The sequence below is a fragment of the Epinephelus moara genome, chromosome 2, assembly GCF_006386435.1.
Source record: "Epinephelus moara isolate mb chromosome 2, YSFRI_EMoa_1.0, whole genome shotgun sequence".
Classification (NCBI taxonomy): domain Eukaryota; kingdom Metazoa; phylum Chordata; class Actinopteri; order Perciformes; family Serranidae; genus Epinephelus; species Epinephelus moara.
Genome location: NC_065507.1, coordinates 34,663,243 through 34,676,418, shown reverse-complemented (window position 1 = coordinate 34,676,418; position 13,176 = coordinate 34,663,243). Strand labels below are relative to the sequence as shown.

The 13,176-nt window shown below is 40.1% G+C and overlaps 1 protein-coding gene across 3 annotated transcripts in view; it reads left to right on the top strand.

Moving 5' to 3' along the window:
* gdpd4a (glycerophosphodiester phosphodiesterase domain containing 4a) overlaps nucleotides 1-13,176 on the top strand; it is a 48,353-nt gene that overhangs the window by 30,303 nt on the left and 4,874 nt on the right. For all 3 annotated transcript variants that reach the window (XR_007571835.1, XM_050073370.1, XM_050073380.1), the window contains exons 9-15: nucleotides 543-688; nucleotides 825-907; nucleotides 2,881-3,031; nucleotides 3,464-3,682; nucleotides 4,041-4,198; nucleotides 9,390-9,537; nucleotides 12,175-12,257. Coding sequence is in view for 2 of the 3 variants with exons in the window: in XM_050073370.1 (XP_049929327.1) it covers nucleotides 543-688; nucleotides 825-907; nucleotides 2,881-3,031; nucleotides 3,464-3,682; nucleotides 4,041-4,198; nucleotides 9,390-9,537; nucleotides 12,175-12,257 (988 nt within the window). In the remaining variant the exon portion in view is untranslated. The remainder of the gene's footprint in view (nucleotides 1-542; nucleotides 689-824; nucleotides 908-2,880; nucleotides 3,032-3,463; nucleotides 3,683-4,040; nucleotides 4,199-9,389; nucleotides 9,538-12,174; nucleotides 12,258-13,176) is intronic.

The window sequence follows — 13,176 nt, the reverse complement described above, 5'->3', positions numbered from 1 at the left end:
ATGGTACCATCTACCCGTCCTTAAGGCATTCACTTTGGGAACCACTGACTGCATTTACACACACGAAATATTCCAAATTATTCAGCAAAATACATTATTACTTCTAAATTGTTTACATGGTTAATGAAAATGAATATTCCACTGATGTGTACATGTATCTGTGCATACTCTGATTATTGTGTCCAAACATGTTGTTTTCAACATCAACATATGGAATAGTGGAATGGCTGGAGCAGTTTATCCCTTTTTTTATTCCTTCAGCTACCTCATTGAAAAGGTCATTGTGTACGTCTACTCTGTGTGTGTTCACTGACCACAACTAACAACTGGGGTCAAATTCCTTGTATGTACCTTCATACTGGGCAAATAACACTGATTCAGATTCTGAATCTTCTTTTTAATTTCACTGGAAGTAAGTTTTAGAAAACAAGAATGAGTCAAGATTGAAAACATACCAAACACCTTGTCTTTGGAGACTTGAAAAAAGATAAATACCTTTTCAAACAGTGTACATGTCTTGTATGTTTGTTTGTGTTCATCAGTGCGTCAGGTGGCTGTCCTGGGTCTCTTCCTGTCCGTGCTGTTCTCTCTCTACCTGGTACCTCTGGGAATGTACTCACCCTGCATTAAAGAGGCAGGAATGCTTGGACCCGCCCCGACACTCATCGGACACAGAGGAGCTCCAATGGTGAGACTGAACTGAACTGTGACAGCTGGACCTGTTTAAAACTGTGTTTTATTAACCATCATTTCTATGGTTTACCATATTTGTGTGTGTGTGTGTGTGTGTGTGTGTGTGTGTGTGTGTGTGTGTGTGTTTGTAGCTTGCTCCAGAGAATACTGTGATGTCGTTTGAGAGGGCAGTGGAGGCTGGAGGAGAAGGACTAGAGACAGATGTCACTATCAGGTATTACCTGCTCTCATCTGTATCTTTGTGTGTGTGTGTGTCTATAATCCTTTGATAAAAAATAGTAGTAAAGAATAGCGGATAAATAGGCTATATATTGCATTATTCTCCAAGGTGTCTGTCTTTGCATCTATCATGCATCTTTTCTGGATCACTCTTGTAATGGTCACCACCATGGGAGGAAGAAGCATTCAGATCCCAAACTGAAGTAAAAGTACTAATATCACACTGTGAAAATACTCCCAAGTAAAAGTCCTACAATCAAAACCTTACTGTAAGTAAACATATGTATCAGCAAAATGTACTTAAAGTACTCAGTACTTAAAGTGCTCATTGGGCAGTAAAATGTTCCCTGTCAGTTTTTTACTAGTGATGTTTTTGCTGAGTTAATGTGTATGTTGCATTTTACAACTGTAGATTACTAAGGTTGTGCTCATTTTAACTCCTTAATGTACTGTTGGATAGCTAAATCTACAGCTATGCATCATACTCTGTAAGATCATCATATGTTGGCTTTCCTAACAACTATGTATCTCTAAAAAGTAAACTTTTCATGGTGTCAGAAAAAAGCCATGTTTTTAGCTTTGTGACAATGCATTTTCCAGCTGATCCAAGAGGGTTTTTAAAGAGTTCATTCAGCTTAAGAAGTAGGAGAATTTGCTGAAGTCATAAAGGAACACCTCATCCTTCAGTTTAGCACAAACATTCATATTCAACACATCTGGAAAGTGGTGGCATTCACTGGACCAGAAGGGAATGAAAAACTGTCATCTGTGAAGTATTTAAAGCTGTCAGATAAATGTGGTAGAGTAAAATGTCCCTCGAATATGTACTGAGTAAAAGTAGGCTGCGTAGTTACATTCCATCACTGGTAACGGCACTTTTTTGTTCTGACGATCATCAAATAGAGTTCCTACGGTTATTGAGCAAACTGTGACAGTGAATATCCCACGATTAGCGTCTACTAACAAAATGTTAACATGTAGCCTACATTCACAGGTGTTTCACTGTGACCCAATTATATTTCATCAAAAGTGAAATTATGAAATCATAAACAGTGTTTAATGACATGAGGGATTACAACATACAACACTGTCAGCAGAGCAGTCGTTTAACAGCCAAGTGATGCTGAGTCTGATGCTTAGTCTGGTGCTAATTGTACAGATCAGATGCTAGCGTGCTACTCTCAGTGCTAAGGCGATTACTGCCATGCTAATCCAGTTAGCCATTAGCCCTGCCATTAGCCCACGGCTGCTGCGTTAGCATACTATTTTGCAGTCTGAAAACAGGGGGATTAGCAACACAGCATGACTCAGAGTTAGCGGGTTACCTTAATCCCATTCTACTGGTGACCCTAGTGAGTCTGGTAGTTCCATAGTGTGTGTGTTTGTGTGTGGTCTGCATGAATGATTTTGGCTATGTGGCAGTTCCTGTGTAATTAAACTGTCAAGGGTTTTGTTAGGCAATCTATTACTGTGTGTGTGTGTATGTGTGTGTGTGTGTGTGTGTGTGTGTGTGTGTGTGTGTGTGTGTGTGTGTGTCATTTATGGGCATGTACATAACTGATATCAATCTTAATTGAGGTGGCAAGTTTACTGAAATTGCTTGTGTGCGTGCGTGCGTGCGTGCGTGTGTGTGTGTGTGTGTGTGAATAAGATAGATAGCTTTATGAAAGCCAGACTTAATTTGATTCCAGGTGTTTTGAGCNGTGTGTGTGTGTGTGTGTGAATAAGATAGATAGCTTTATGAAAGCCAGACTTAATTTGATTCCAGGTGTTTTGAGCAGTGAGCAGAGCTTTGAAGAATTAAATGCTTATTTGTGACTTTAATCACATTCCTCTCATTTCCTCTCCTTTCATTTGTATTTACCTTATCACCACTTACCTCTCATTTCTGTGTCCTGCACTTTCACTTGCTTACATCCTGATTCCTCACTCTGTCATCCATTTTAATATTTTCATCTATCTCTGCAGTTTTGATGGTGTTCCTTTCCTGATGCACGACTCCACTCTGAAGAGAACCACTAATGTTGCTGAGGTTTTCCCAAATCGAACACACATCGATGCGTCCATGTTCACCTGGGCCGAGCTACAGCAGCTCAATGCTGGCAACTGGTTTTTATCGGTGAGACTTAAACACACACAAACACACATACACAGACGCACACAATTTATAGTTGTGTTATAAGTTGAGTTATAAGATGTGGCTTGGTTTGTTAAAAAATTGCATTACTTTTTTTGTTCACAATTGTTTTTCAAGGGGGGCCCAACATTAACTTCAACCCCCCCCCCCCCCCCCCCCCCGCACCCAAAAGTAGTTATATTTCTTGCTGCAAGAGATAGTGAAGACGCGGGGTCCCTTCAGTTAAAAATAACAGTATTAATAGCACTGGATACCAACTGTACCCAATATCCATATTGGTTTTCTATTAATTAATCTTTTTCAATTGATGAAATAAACACAACTAGATGTTGATTTTTTTTCCTTCTTATGAATTCTCAGAATGACCAAACATCTTCTTTCCAACATCACTCTACTTCACATACTTTCTTACAGAGAGATCCATTTGGGACTGTGTCATCCCTGTCTGAGGCAGACTGCTCCCATGCCCAGAACCAGTCTGTACCCTCACTGGCCCAGTTCCTGAGGGTAGCGGCCCGCACCAATAGACTTGTGCTGTTTGACCTGCGCAGGCCACCAAACGGACATCCCTACAGTCAGTCATACATTAACACCACTCTGCAGGTGGTGCAGGCTCACATCAACTCCTCACAGGTAATTGTAAAAATAGATGTGTTGAAAACATTTTCAGTTCAATTGAGAGGAGCTGCCCAAATGTTCTGAACACTTTTCACATATACACACTCTAATTTTCACTTGCATGTAAGGGTTAAATGTAGGCTGTCGTGAAGGAGGCTGAGGTGGACAAACAAATTAGAATAAATCAGAATTTGATCAGCTTTATTTTAGCCAATATCAATCCATTAAAATGTGCCTGGATCCATCATCAATAGTTAGTTAGTTTTTCCCCTTTCATTTACCATTTGTTGCAAGTAGCAATTTTTGTGTGTTCATGGATGTGTGTTTATGTGTTTTATGTTTATGTGCATGTGTTTATTGTGCCTTTGTGTAGGTGCTGTGGCTGCCGTCTGAGGACAGGGAGTTGGTCCAGGCTATGGATCCAGAGCTGCAGCAGACCTCTGGAGAAAAGGCTTCTATCCAGGAACTGACGGATGGCCACATCACCAGACTGAACCTGCACTACAGCACCATGTCACAACAACAGTTTAGGTAAACGCACGCACGCACACGCACACACACACACACACACACACACACACACACACACACATTTACAGCATTTATTACCGAAATAAAAATCGGCCTGAGATTAACAACATTTTAGGTAATTTTAAGCAAAAGAGCTATGATTGCCGCATTCATGTCACAGCGATTTATGCACAATTTGCAGCAAACATATTTAACCTTTATTCTTACTGACAGATTTTAACCTGAAAATTTCCCAGATTGCTTTGAAATGATTTTTACCCAAATTTTTTCACTGAACACCACTCAGAAACACTACACTACTAACAAAAATTAGAAAAAAAATAAAGAAATGGCCTGACAGTATACTGTAAATGTATATTATAGATGTGCTATATATCCAACACAGAAAAATATGAAATAATAACACTACATTTGTAGTGTTTTTACCACAAAAGTTATTTTCTAAAATTTAAGTTAAAGGTATAATATGTAGTTTTTCCACATAAAAATTTCTAAAAATGACTAAAACAATATTATATATTTTGTTTAGTTGTGTGCTTTGATTATCAGAAATGTTTCCAGCAATTTTCCAAACCCAGATAAATATGAAATATTAATAACAGTTACGGACCGTGTCATTAGGTTGCAATGGCGGCGTAACTCCAGTTACCATAGACATCAAATGAAGGAGAAGAAGAAGAAGCAGACCGGGTGAGACGTCAGGGAATGAACGTTACTGTTGCTAGGCTAAGCTAACTCGTCATGGATCATGATTATGCATTGATGGTTGCTGCACCTTCTGACACCGCAGCTGTCCCGGTAAACCACCCGGTAAAACGGAAACGTACGGGTCAACTAAGCGATCCCAGAAGAATGTGGGATAAGAAGAGAGCTAAATCCAGGATAAATATTGGTGTGGCCTTTCCGAAATGGAAAGAGCTCCGTGAAAATCTAGGACTACAATTCGACGCCAACCTCACGTGTGTTCTACTAGACAGGTAAGCAAACATCTGGCTGATGTTATCGAAATATTAATCATTTCCACCAGTGTATTGCAAGCACTGCTGCCCGCCGGGGCACCAGCGCTCTGGCCAGCGGTGGAGCGGAGGCTGGCTAACCACAACATCTAATGATAGGTTTCTATAATGCTGAGCTGATGCCGGTAAATGAACTGCATTTATAAAAGAGGCAGAGGAATAGCTAAACATAGGACGCACTGAGCAAGAGAAAGCAGCAGAGAGGGAGAAGCCATCGCTAACTGTAAAGCTAAGTGCAGCAGAGAGGGAGAAGCCATCGCTAACTGTAAAGCTAAGTAACTTGCAGTTTGCTCAAATAACTAGCAGATTGCTAACCGCTCAGCTAAAGTAAGTCGCATTTCTGAATAGAGTGTAAATAACTGAGGTTAGCGAGACAGTCGCTAAAAAAGAGAGCCATGACTTTAACACACGGAAAACCGGACATTATAATCAGTTTATAAAAAAGCCCTGGACGGGACGTGAAAAGTGGACATGTCCGGGCAAAAGAGGACGTTTGGTCAGCCTAAGTAACGTTACTACTGATAGTTAGATCAGAGTTTGACGATCCGGTGCAGGTACCAGATCGCCTCGGGCTGCTACACCGGCCGACGGACCCCATTTGCATAAAGTGAAACATAAAGTGAATATAACTTCAGTAATATACCTCGTCCATGAGCATTTCTCTGCTGCTGAAGCTCGCTCTGCCAAAAAAACTGCCATGGTCGGTTTCAGTTACACGGAGTGAGGACCGTCAGATCTGTATCTGTTATATAACTACAACTCCCATGATCCCACGCTACGTCGTGACGTCATCCAACTCCGTCTTCTGTTATTGTTTTGGTTTGAGACCCCTAGCGGCAGAAAATTACATATTGCACGTTTAAATGTGCATATTTGCATTTTAATATCCAAGACAAGGCCTGATTAATTCAGATTAAAAAAATAAATAATGGTCCCTTAATATGAACATGTAGCACATTCAAGCACTCAGTTATGCAATTATATCTACCCTTTAAACATCCCTGTTTAAAGCTACTGTAAGAAAAGTGACATTTTGCTGTTGGCTTTTGAAAGTGTCTTCTTGATTCGTGTGTGTGTGTGTGTGTCTACCTGCGTGTAGTTATGTAACTCAGGGTACAGATGGCCACCATGTCTGCAGTGACTCCTACTTGTCGCTTGTAGAACAGCCTTGGGGGAGATCGAGTTGCAGTGAGGAGAGAGAAAGAGCAGAGACAGGAAGGAAATCCTGGGTAAAGAGGAATTTATTCAGTGGATGAGAGAATTGGTTGGAGTGATAGGAAGGAAGAGAAAGACGTGTAGGAGATGAGAGTTTAAATAAGAGGAGTGGGTTTAGAAGAGAAGAGGGTACGAGAGTCTCATAAGTAGTACAGGAGAGACGAGTGGGAGGTGCTTGTACATAAACAGAAGCTCTGGCAGAACAATCTGGAAAGATAGGCTAGAAAGATGGTTGAGTGACTCACACATTGACGTTTTTTAACACCACTCACGCAGTCCACTGAAATAGTTTTCCATGTTGCTTTTGATTTATCTTTTCCGTAATAATTCATTTACGCATTGAAATCTCTGCTTTGATGGAACTTTGACACTTACGACCAAAGTAAATTTACGACCAAAGTAAATTTACTTTGGTCGTAAATTTACTTCATAAATTAATTTTGTAAATTTCCTCAAATTCACTGCCAGGAAGTTGGGTAACATAGGATAAAGTAGGGCTGGGGAAAAAATCGATAGAACATAGTATTGTGATATTTTGCTTAGCAAAAATTGTTCAAACATTTTTTTTATCATATAAAGTATTAATAAGCAAATAAAAGGTTAACTTTTGGTAATAACACAATAATATATTTTGCTGCAATAAAAATGATTGAAGCTAGATGAACAGACTGAAAACTTAATATAATCAGATTTAAGTGTAAAGTTTTACTATTGGGGCTTAATTTGCAGTTGTAAAATTTACAATCACAATATATTGCCATATGTTATCGCAAATCTCTGTATATCATTTCAAACTACTATAATATTGTATCGTGACTTAAGTATCGGGATAATATATCACTGTGGGGCCTCTGGTAATCTCCCACCCGTGTAAAAAGTGACAAGTCCAAAGAATAATTTCCTCTCAGCTCTGAATTTCCTCTTAATAGAAAATGGATGTCTCTACTATTTCTCTCTCTCCATCTGTTTTTCTGCCTCTCTCGCACTGTTCACCTCAACAGATGATCATTAGACTTTCAAAGGACGCTTTCATCCCAACAAACAGTTGGAGATACAGAGAGAGATACCTTTTTGTGTGTGTGTGTGTTTGAGAGAGAGGTAAATTTAACACTGCCATAGTGATAAATTACACCACTCTCTCTCCCCGCTCCATCCTTCCATTTCTCTGTCTGTTCTTTCTTCCTCTCCTCTCGTTAACATTCTTTCATTCTACCTCCATCTTGTAACCACCAATTCCATCTTGTCTGTCTTTCCTTCCTCCTCTCCTCTTACCTTCCCTCCACCTCTACTCCTCTTTCCCTATGAATTAACTCCTCTGTCTTATGAAACCTGTCTGTAATGTTCATAATTGCCTAAGCAAAATTGCATGTAATTGAAAATTACATTTCAGTAAGAAAACAAATTAAAATAGATTAATAATCACAAATAGCTCAAACAGTACAGTAAACAGAAAAAGGTAGAGCAAAGGGGAACAGAGGAGATATATAGAAGGTGTTGAGATGTTTTTGTGTTTGTCTTGATTTCTGGACACTTGATGCCAGTTTTCTGAGGGGAGGCTTCTTTTAGGTCAATATATTTTGTGCTCTCAGTAGGCATATTTACATGGGCCTTAATATTCCACCACAATAAAAATGCGCCATGCAAACACCTCAGGCAGAAGAGACTGGCTTCATCCGGCCTGATTGGGAGGAATTTTCAATTGTGTTGAAAGGGATGGTGTGAACCTTTGATAATCTGGTCAGCAGAAAAATATTAGTGCCTTATCACCATATACACACTTAATCTGATCGTTTCTCTCTGGTTGGAATAAATATATTCTTGCTGCACATTTGCGCCACATGAGAATAACAGTGGTGATGGGATGCCGACACGATGGCAACAGCTGTTTCTACTGGCTTCCCTCTGCTGATTTTAAAAGAGAATTGTTAATGTAGCACTCTGCTAGTGCTGCTCTAATTAATGAATGTATTCTTTGATTTTAAAATAGTAGCCTTATGTGATGTTGTTATAACAGACTGCAATGTGGAGTCACTGGACATAACAACATCTATGGCCACCAGTAGCAGTAGCCTGCATATGAGACATTTAGGGAACATTGGCAAATTGTAAAGTCTACCGATAGTCTGCGTGTGAGATGTTTAAGGGACATCTGTTATTTATTGCTACAGCAAATAACCCGGGTTACACTTCTATTTCTTACCATTAAATTGTATTAACAGGCAGAACCACTTCTCATTCTATACTTTATGTGTTGAATGAATTGAATTTTCTCAATAAAGTTGAAAAAAAAACTACAACACCTAATTCCTCTGTTATATTTCTGGCAAATTAGATGCTTAACAGCAGGTGGAACCACCTTGCGCAAGTCATGAATTTATATACTGATTAAATGCCTTGGGGCATGTAAACCCACATCTTATCAGATCACTTTATTTAGCATCCATGTAAACATTTTATTTGGAATCTCTAATCAGAATGATTTCAAACAGATTGAAGAAATATTGTCCATGTCACTGCAGCTATTGAGGAAGTGAAGCTCTGTTTAAATGGCTTGTAGATCACAGTGGGAATGCAGCTTGTCATCCCTTGTTAGCCAGGTTTGTCTGGCCTACAATTTTTCCAAGGTCAGACTGTTGTCACTGATTCTGTACATCATTCATGTTTTCTTCAGCTTTTTATCAGTGATGGTGGAGAGATATGGGGTTATTGTTTTGGTGCATTTTAGGGTTTTGGTAATTTCAGTGTAAGATCTGAGGTGTTTTTTTGAAAATGTGTATAATTTGAATTAAGATAAATGTTTTGTGCAAATGTGTTGTTTGATGCTGATGTCTCTCAGGTGATTAAGGAGACTCTTACGTGTGCTTTTTTAAAGCAAATTTGTGAGGTAATTCTCTTACGTGTGCTTTTTTAAAGCAAATTTGTGAGGTAATTATCTCCCCTCTCTCTCTCTCTCTCTACAGTAAGTACCAGTCAGTCAACATCAGCACTAACCTGTATGTGATTAGCCAGCCGTGGCTCTACTCTCTGGCCTGGTGTGCTGGAGCCCAGTCCGTAACCACCAACTCCATCCACATCCTGTCCAAAATCAACAAGCCGCTCTTCCTCATGGTGAGCAGATTCAACTCTGTTATCAGATATTATGATCCCTGCTGTCCTGAATAAGGCTCACATCAGGGGATCTATTATGCTTTGCCTTATTTTCTGTCATATATATAATGTCACAATGTTGCGTGTTTATATTAAACATAGCCAAAGCTTCAAATCATGAGGTAAACATATGTAAATGTAATACCTGTGAGCACAAACCTCAGGCTTCAGATTGTTTTGAATACTCTGTTACCAAGAGTTTTTGCTGCCATTCAAAGCAGCGCTGAAGGTCCGCCACCATGAGCTGCTCTTCTCCTGCTCTCTCTGCCTGGTTAGCACGAGCCAACACAACAGCAGCTGTTAATATCCAGCCCCGGAGCTGCTGAACAGTCCCAACAATCTCACACTGACACAGAAACTCATTAAACCCTTTAATAACTGTTGGGCAGAATTAACTGTGTGATGCTAACAGTTAGCTGTCCCAGGCGTGGAGCTCACACTCTCGCAGCAGTAGTCTTATAATAAACATAAAGAGGCCGGAACAAGGAAGGGCTGAGCGAATCAATGCGCTGCATGCAGATCTACAATGAAATCAGATTTTACCCATTCTAACTGGTCAGATCTGCAGTAAAGGTTTTTTGTTTTTTTTAAAGTTTTTTTTGGGGCATTTTTTGCCTTTTATGGACAGGACAGCTAAGTGTGAAAGGGGGAGAGAGAGAGAGGGGATGATAGCAGCAAAGGGCCACAGGCTGGTTTCGAACCCGGGCCACTGCGGCAACAGCCTTGTACATGGGGCGCCTGCTCTATCCACTAAGCCGCCCGCAGTGTAGTTACAGATTGGACATAATTGCAGGTCGCACAGAATTCATGGGGATTGGCTAAATTTGCATTAATTGTTGCGATTGCAACATGGTAACATCCTGGAGGGAGTGATTACTGCATTATTTTACCTTTTTATTAATTTTCCTTTGACATACTTTATGTCTGCTGTCCTAGCTGTATTGATTGATGAAGGTTTGTGCTGGTATCTCTTTGTGACAAAATTATGGAGTAACACACTGAGCTCTGAGGTCATAATAAGTCTAGGGTTCTCTGTAAGAAAACAGAAGCAAAGTAAAAGACAAATAATTATTTAAAGGGGTATTAGTATTAGTATTAGGGGTATTATAGTAATTTGGCATTGCACTTCCATGAAGTTTGTCAGAATTGAAGCAGCAGAGGCTTAATAAAGGACCATAGACTTTATAATAAAGATGGATGATATGACTGCTCCCCTAAAATAAGGCCAAAACGTCTTGATTGCCCCCTGGTGGCAGGTGACTCTGGCTCAAAATAGGTTAGGTTAGATTAGGTTAGGTTAGGTTAGGTTAGGTTCTTTAATGTCCCCAGGGGGATAATTGTTTTCACACATCATCAGTCAGGTTGGTTTCAGGGCAGCATACACAACATATAACAGATAACAGACCCTCTTCCCACATATTCCCCAGATAACAAATAACAAATAACCCTCTCCCACACATACCACAGAAAACCATATAAACATAAACATGACATAGACAGTGTACAGGGGTGAAATATTAAATCTACATGTTTTTGTTTAGGGCTGTGATGGCTGAGGGGACAAAACTTCTTTTAAAATGGGCTTTTTTCCAGTCCAGTACCCTGTATCTGCGGCCAGATGGGAGAAGTATGAAAAATTGGTTCAGGGGGTGGTTGGGGCTGTTTACTATTGCACGTGCTAGGCGTGTGATGGCAAGTTAATTTGCTTCTGACAGGCTGGGGGTGGGGAGGTTGATTATTTGCTTCTGACAGGCTGGGGGTGGGGAGGTTGATTATTTTGGATGCTGTGTGTGGGATTTTGAGGAGGCTGTTTTTGCTGGTGACAGTGAGCAGGGTGAAGAAGCAGGGGGAACAGTGCATTAGGATGGGTTGGATGATGATTTTGTAGAGGAGTAAGAGGAGGTGGGGGGCCACAGACAGTGATTTCAGTTTGCGTATGATGTAGAGCCTTTGGTGTGCACGTTTATGAGTGGTGATGACATGTTCGTTGAAGTTGAGTTTATTGTCTATGGTGAGGCCTAGGTATTAAATAGCATCACTAGCACAAGATGGTAGTGGTCTTACCTGTGATATTTTGGCTTCATTTTTGTACAGTGGGAGTTAGAGGAGTTGTGCATCTTTATAAACAGTCTTTGGTTAAGACTCACACCCCTTTTATTTTTAGGAGATTTTCCTGACTTGGTCATTTAGGAGCTGCTGGAGGATATTTTGTAAATGCAGCTCCAGAGTTCATATTTTAGATATCTAGAATTCTGATTCAGTGTGAGTTTCAGTGAGTAGGCAGGTAGGACGTTCTGTATCAGATTAAAAATCTCTTCAGCAGGTATTGTGGGTGTTTCAGAGGTTGAGCCTGTGCCCTTCTGATTACATAAATATTCTCTCTTTCCACCTACATGTCTGTGTAACTTCAAATGAGTTTACTTACATTTCTTAATAGACGTGATTCAAGTCTAAGCCCAATACTCTATGGCCATTAAATGAAATAATGATATTCATGTTCACTCTTAGCAAATGGAATATCTCTCTCTCTCTCTCTCTCTCTCTCTCTCTCTCTTTCTCTCTCTCTCTCTCTCTCTCTCTCAACATCTCTCTCTCAAGACTCCAGAGGAATATAGTTTGATGTGGATTCTGACTGATGCTGTGTCGGCCTTCCTCATCACTGCAGTTTTCATATTCCATTGGTATGTAGACACACACACACACACACACACACACACACACACAGCTCTCATAATTATCCTTCCCTGCTAATCGTAACGTCTGGTGCTGGGGTGGTAAGGCTGCGCAGGGCTGAGTCATCCTGGCTGCTAATGAGATTTAATTATTAATATGTAATCTGAGATGTCACTGTGGCCTTATGATGTGAACAGAGTGAAGAATGAAACATACAGAGAGAGAAGACAACAGAAAATGCTACCTGAGACATCCTGATTTATTTTTTAACCTTTTACTTATAGTTGTATTGGCCATCGTCAGTGGTGGAAAGTAACTAAGTACATTTACTTAAGTACAATTTTTTGGGCACTTGACTAGAGTATTTCCATTCTGCTATTTTCTACTTCTACGCCACTACATTTCAGAGGGAAATACTATACTTTGTACTCCACTACATTTATGTGATAGCTGTAGTTAGTTTACAGATTTGTATTAATAAGACAAAATATATTTATTTTTTGGGGGCATTTTTAGCCTTTAATGGACAGGACAGACAAGCGCAAAGGGGGCAGAGAGAGAGGGAGTGACACGCAGCAAAGAGCCACAGGCTGGAGTCAAACCCGGGCCGCCGCGGCAACAGCCCTGCACATGGGGCGCCCGCTCCACCACCAAGCCACCGACGCCCCGACAAAATATATTTAACAAATATTTTATTATAAATTATTATGGAAGGAGATGCGACTTGACTACTACCCAGCAGTGTATATACAGTGGTGTGAAAAAGTGTTTGCCCCCTTCCTGATTTCTTACTTTTTTGCATGTTTTCCACACTTAAATGTTTCAGATCATCAAACAAATTTAAACATTAGTCAAAGACAACACAAGTAAACACAAAATGCAGTTTTTAAATGAAGGGTCTTATTAATGAGGAAGAAAAAAATCCAA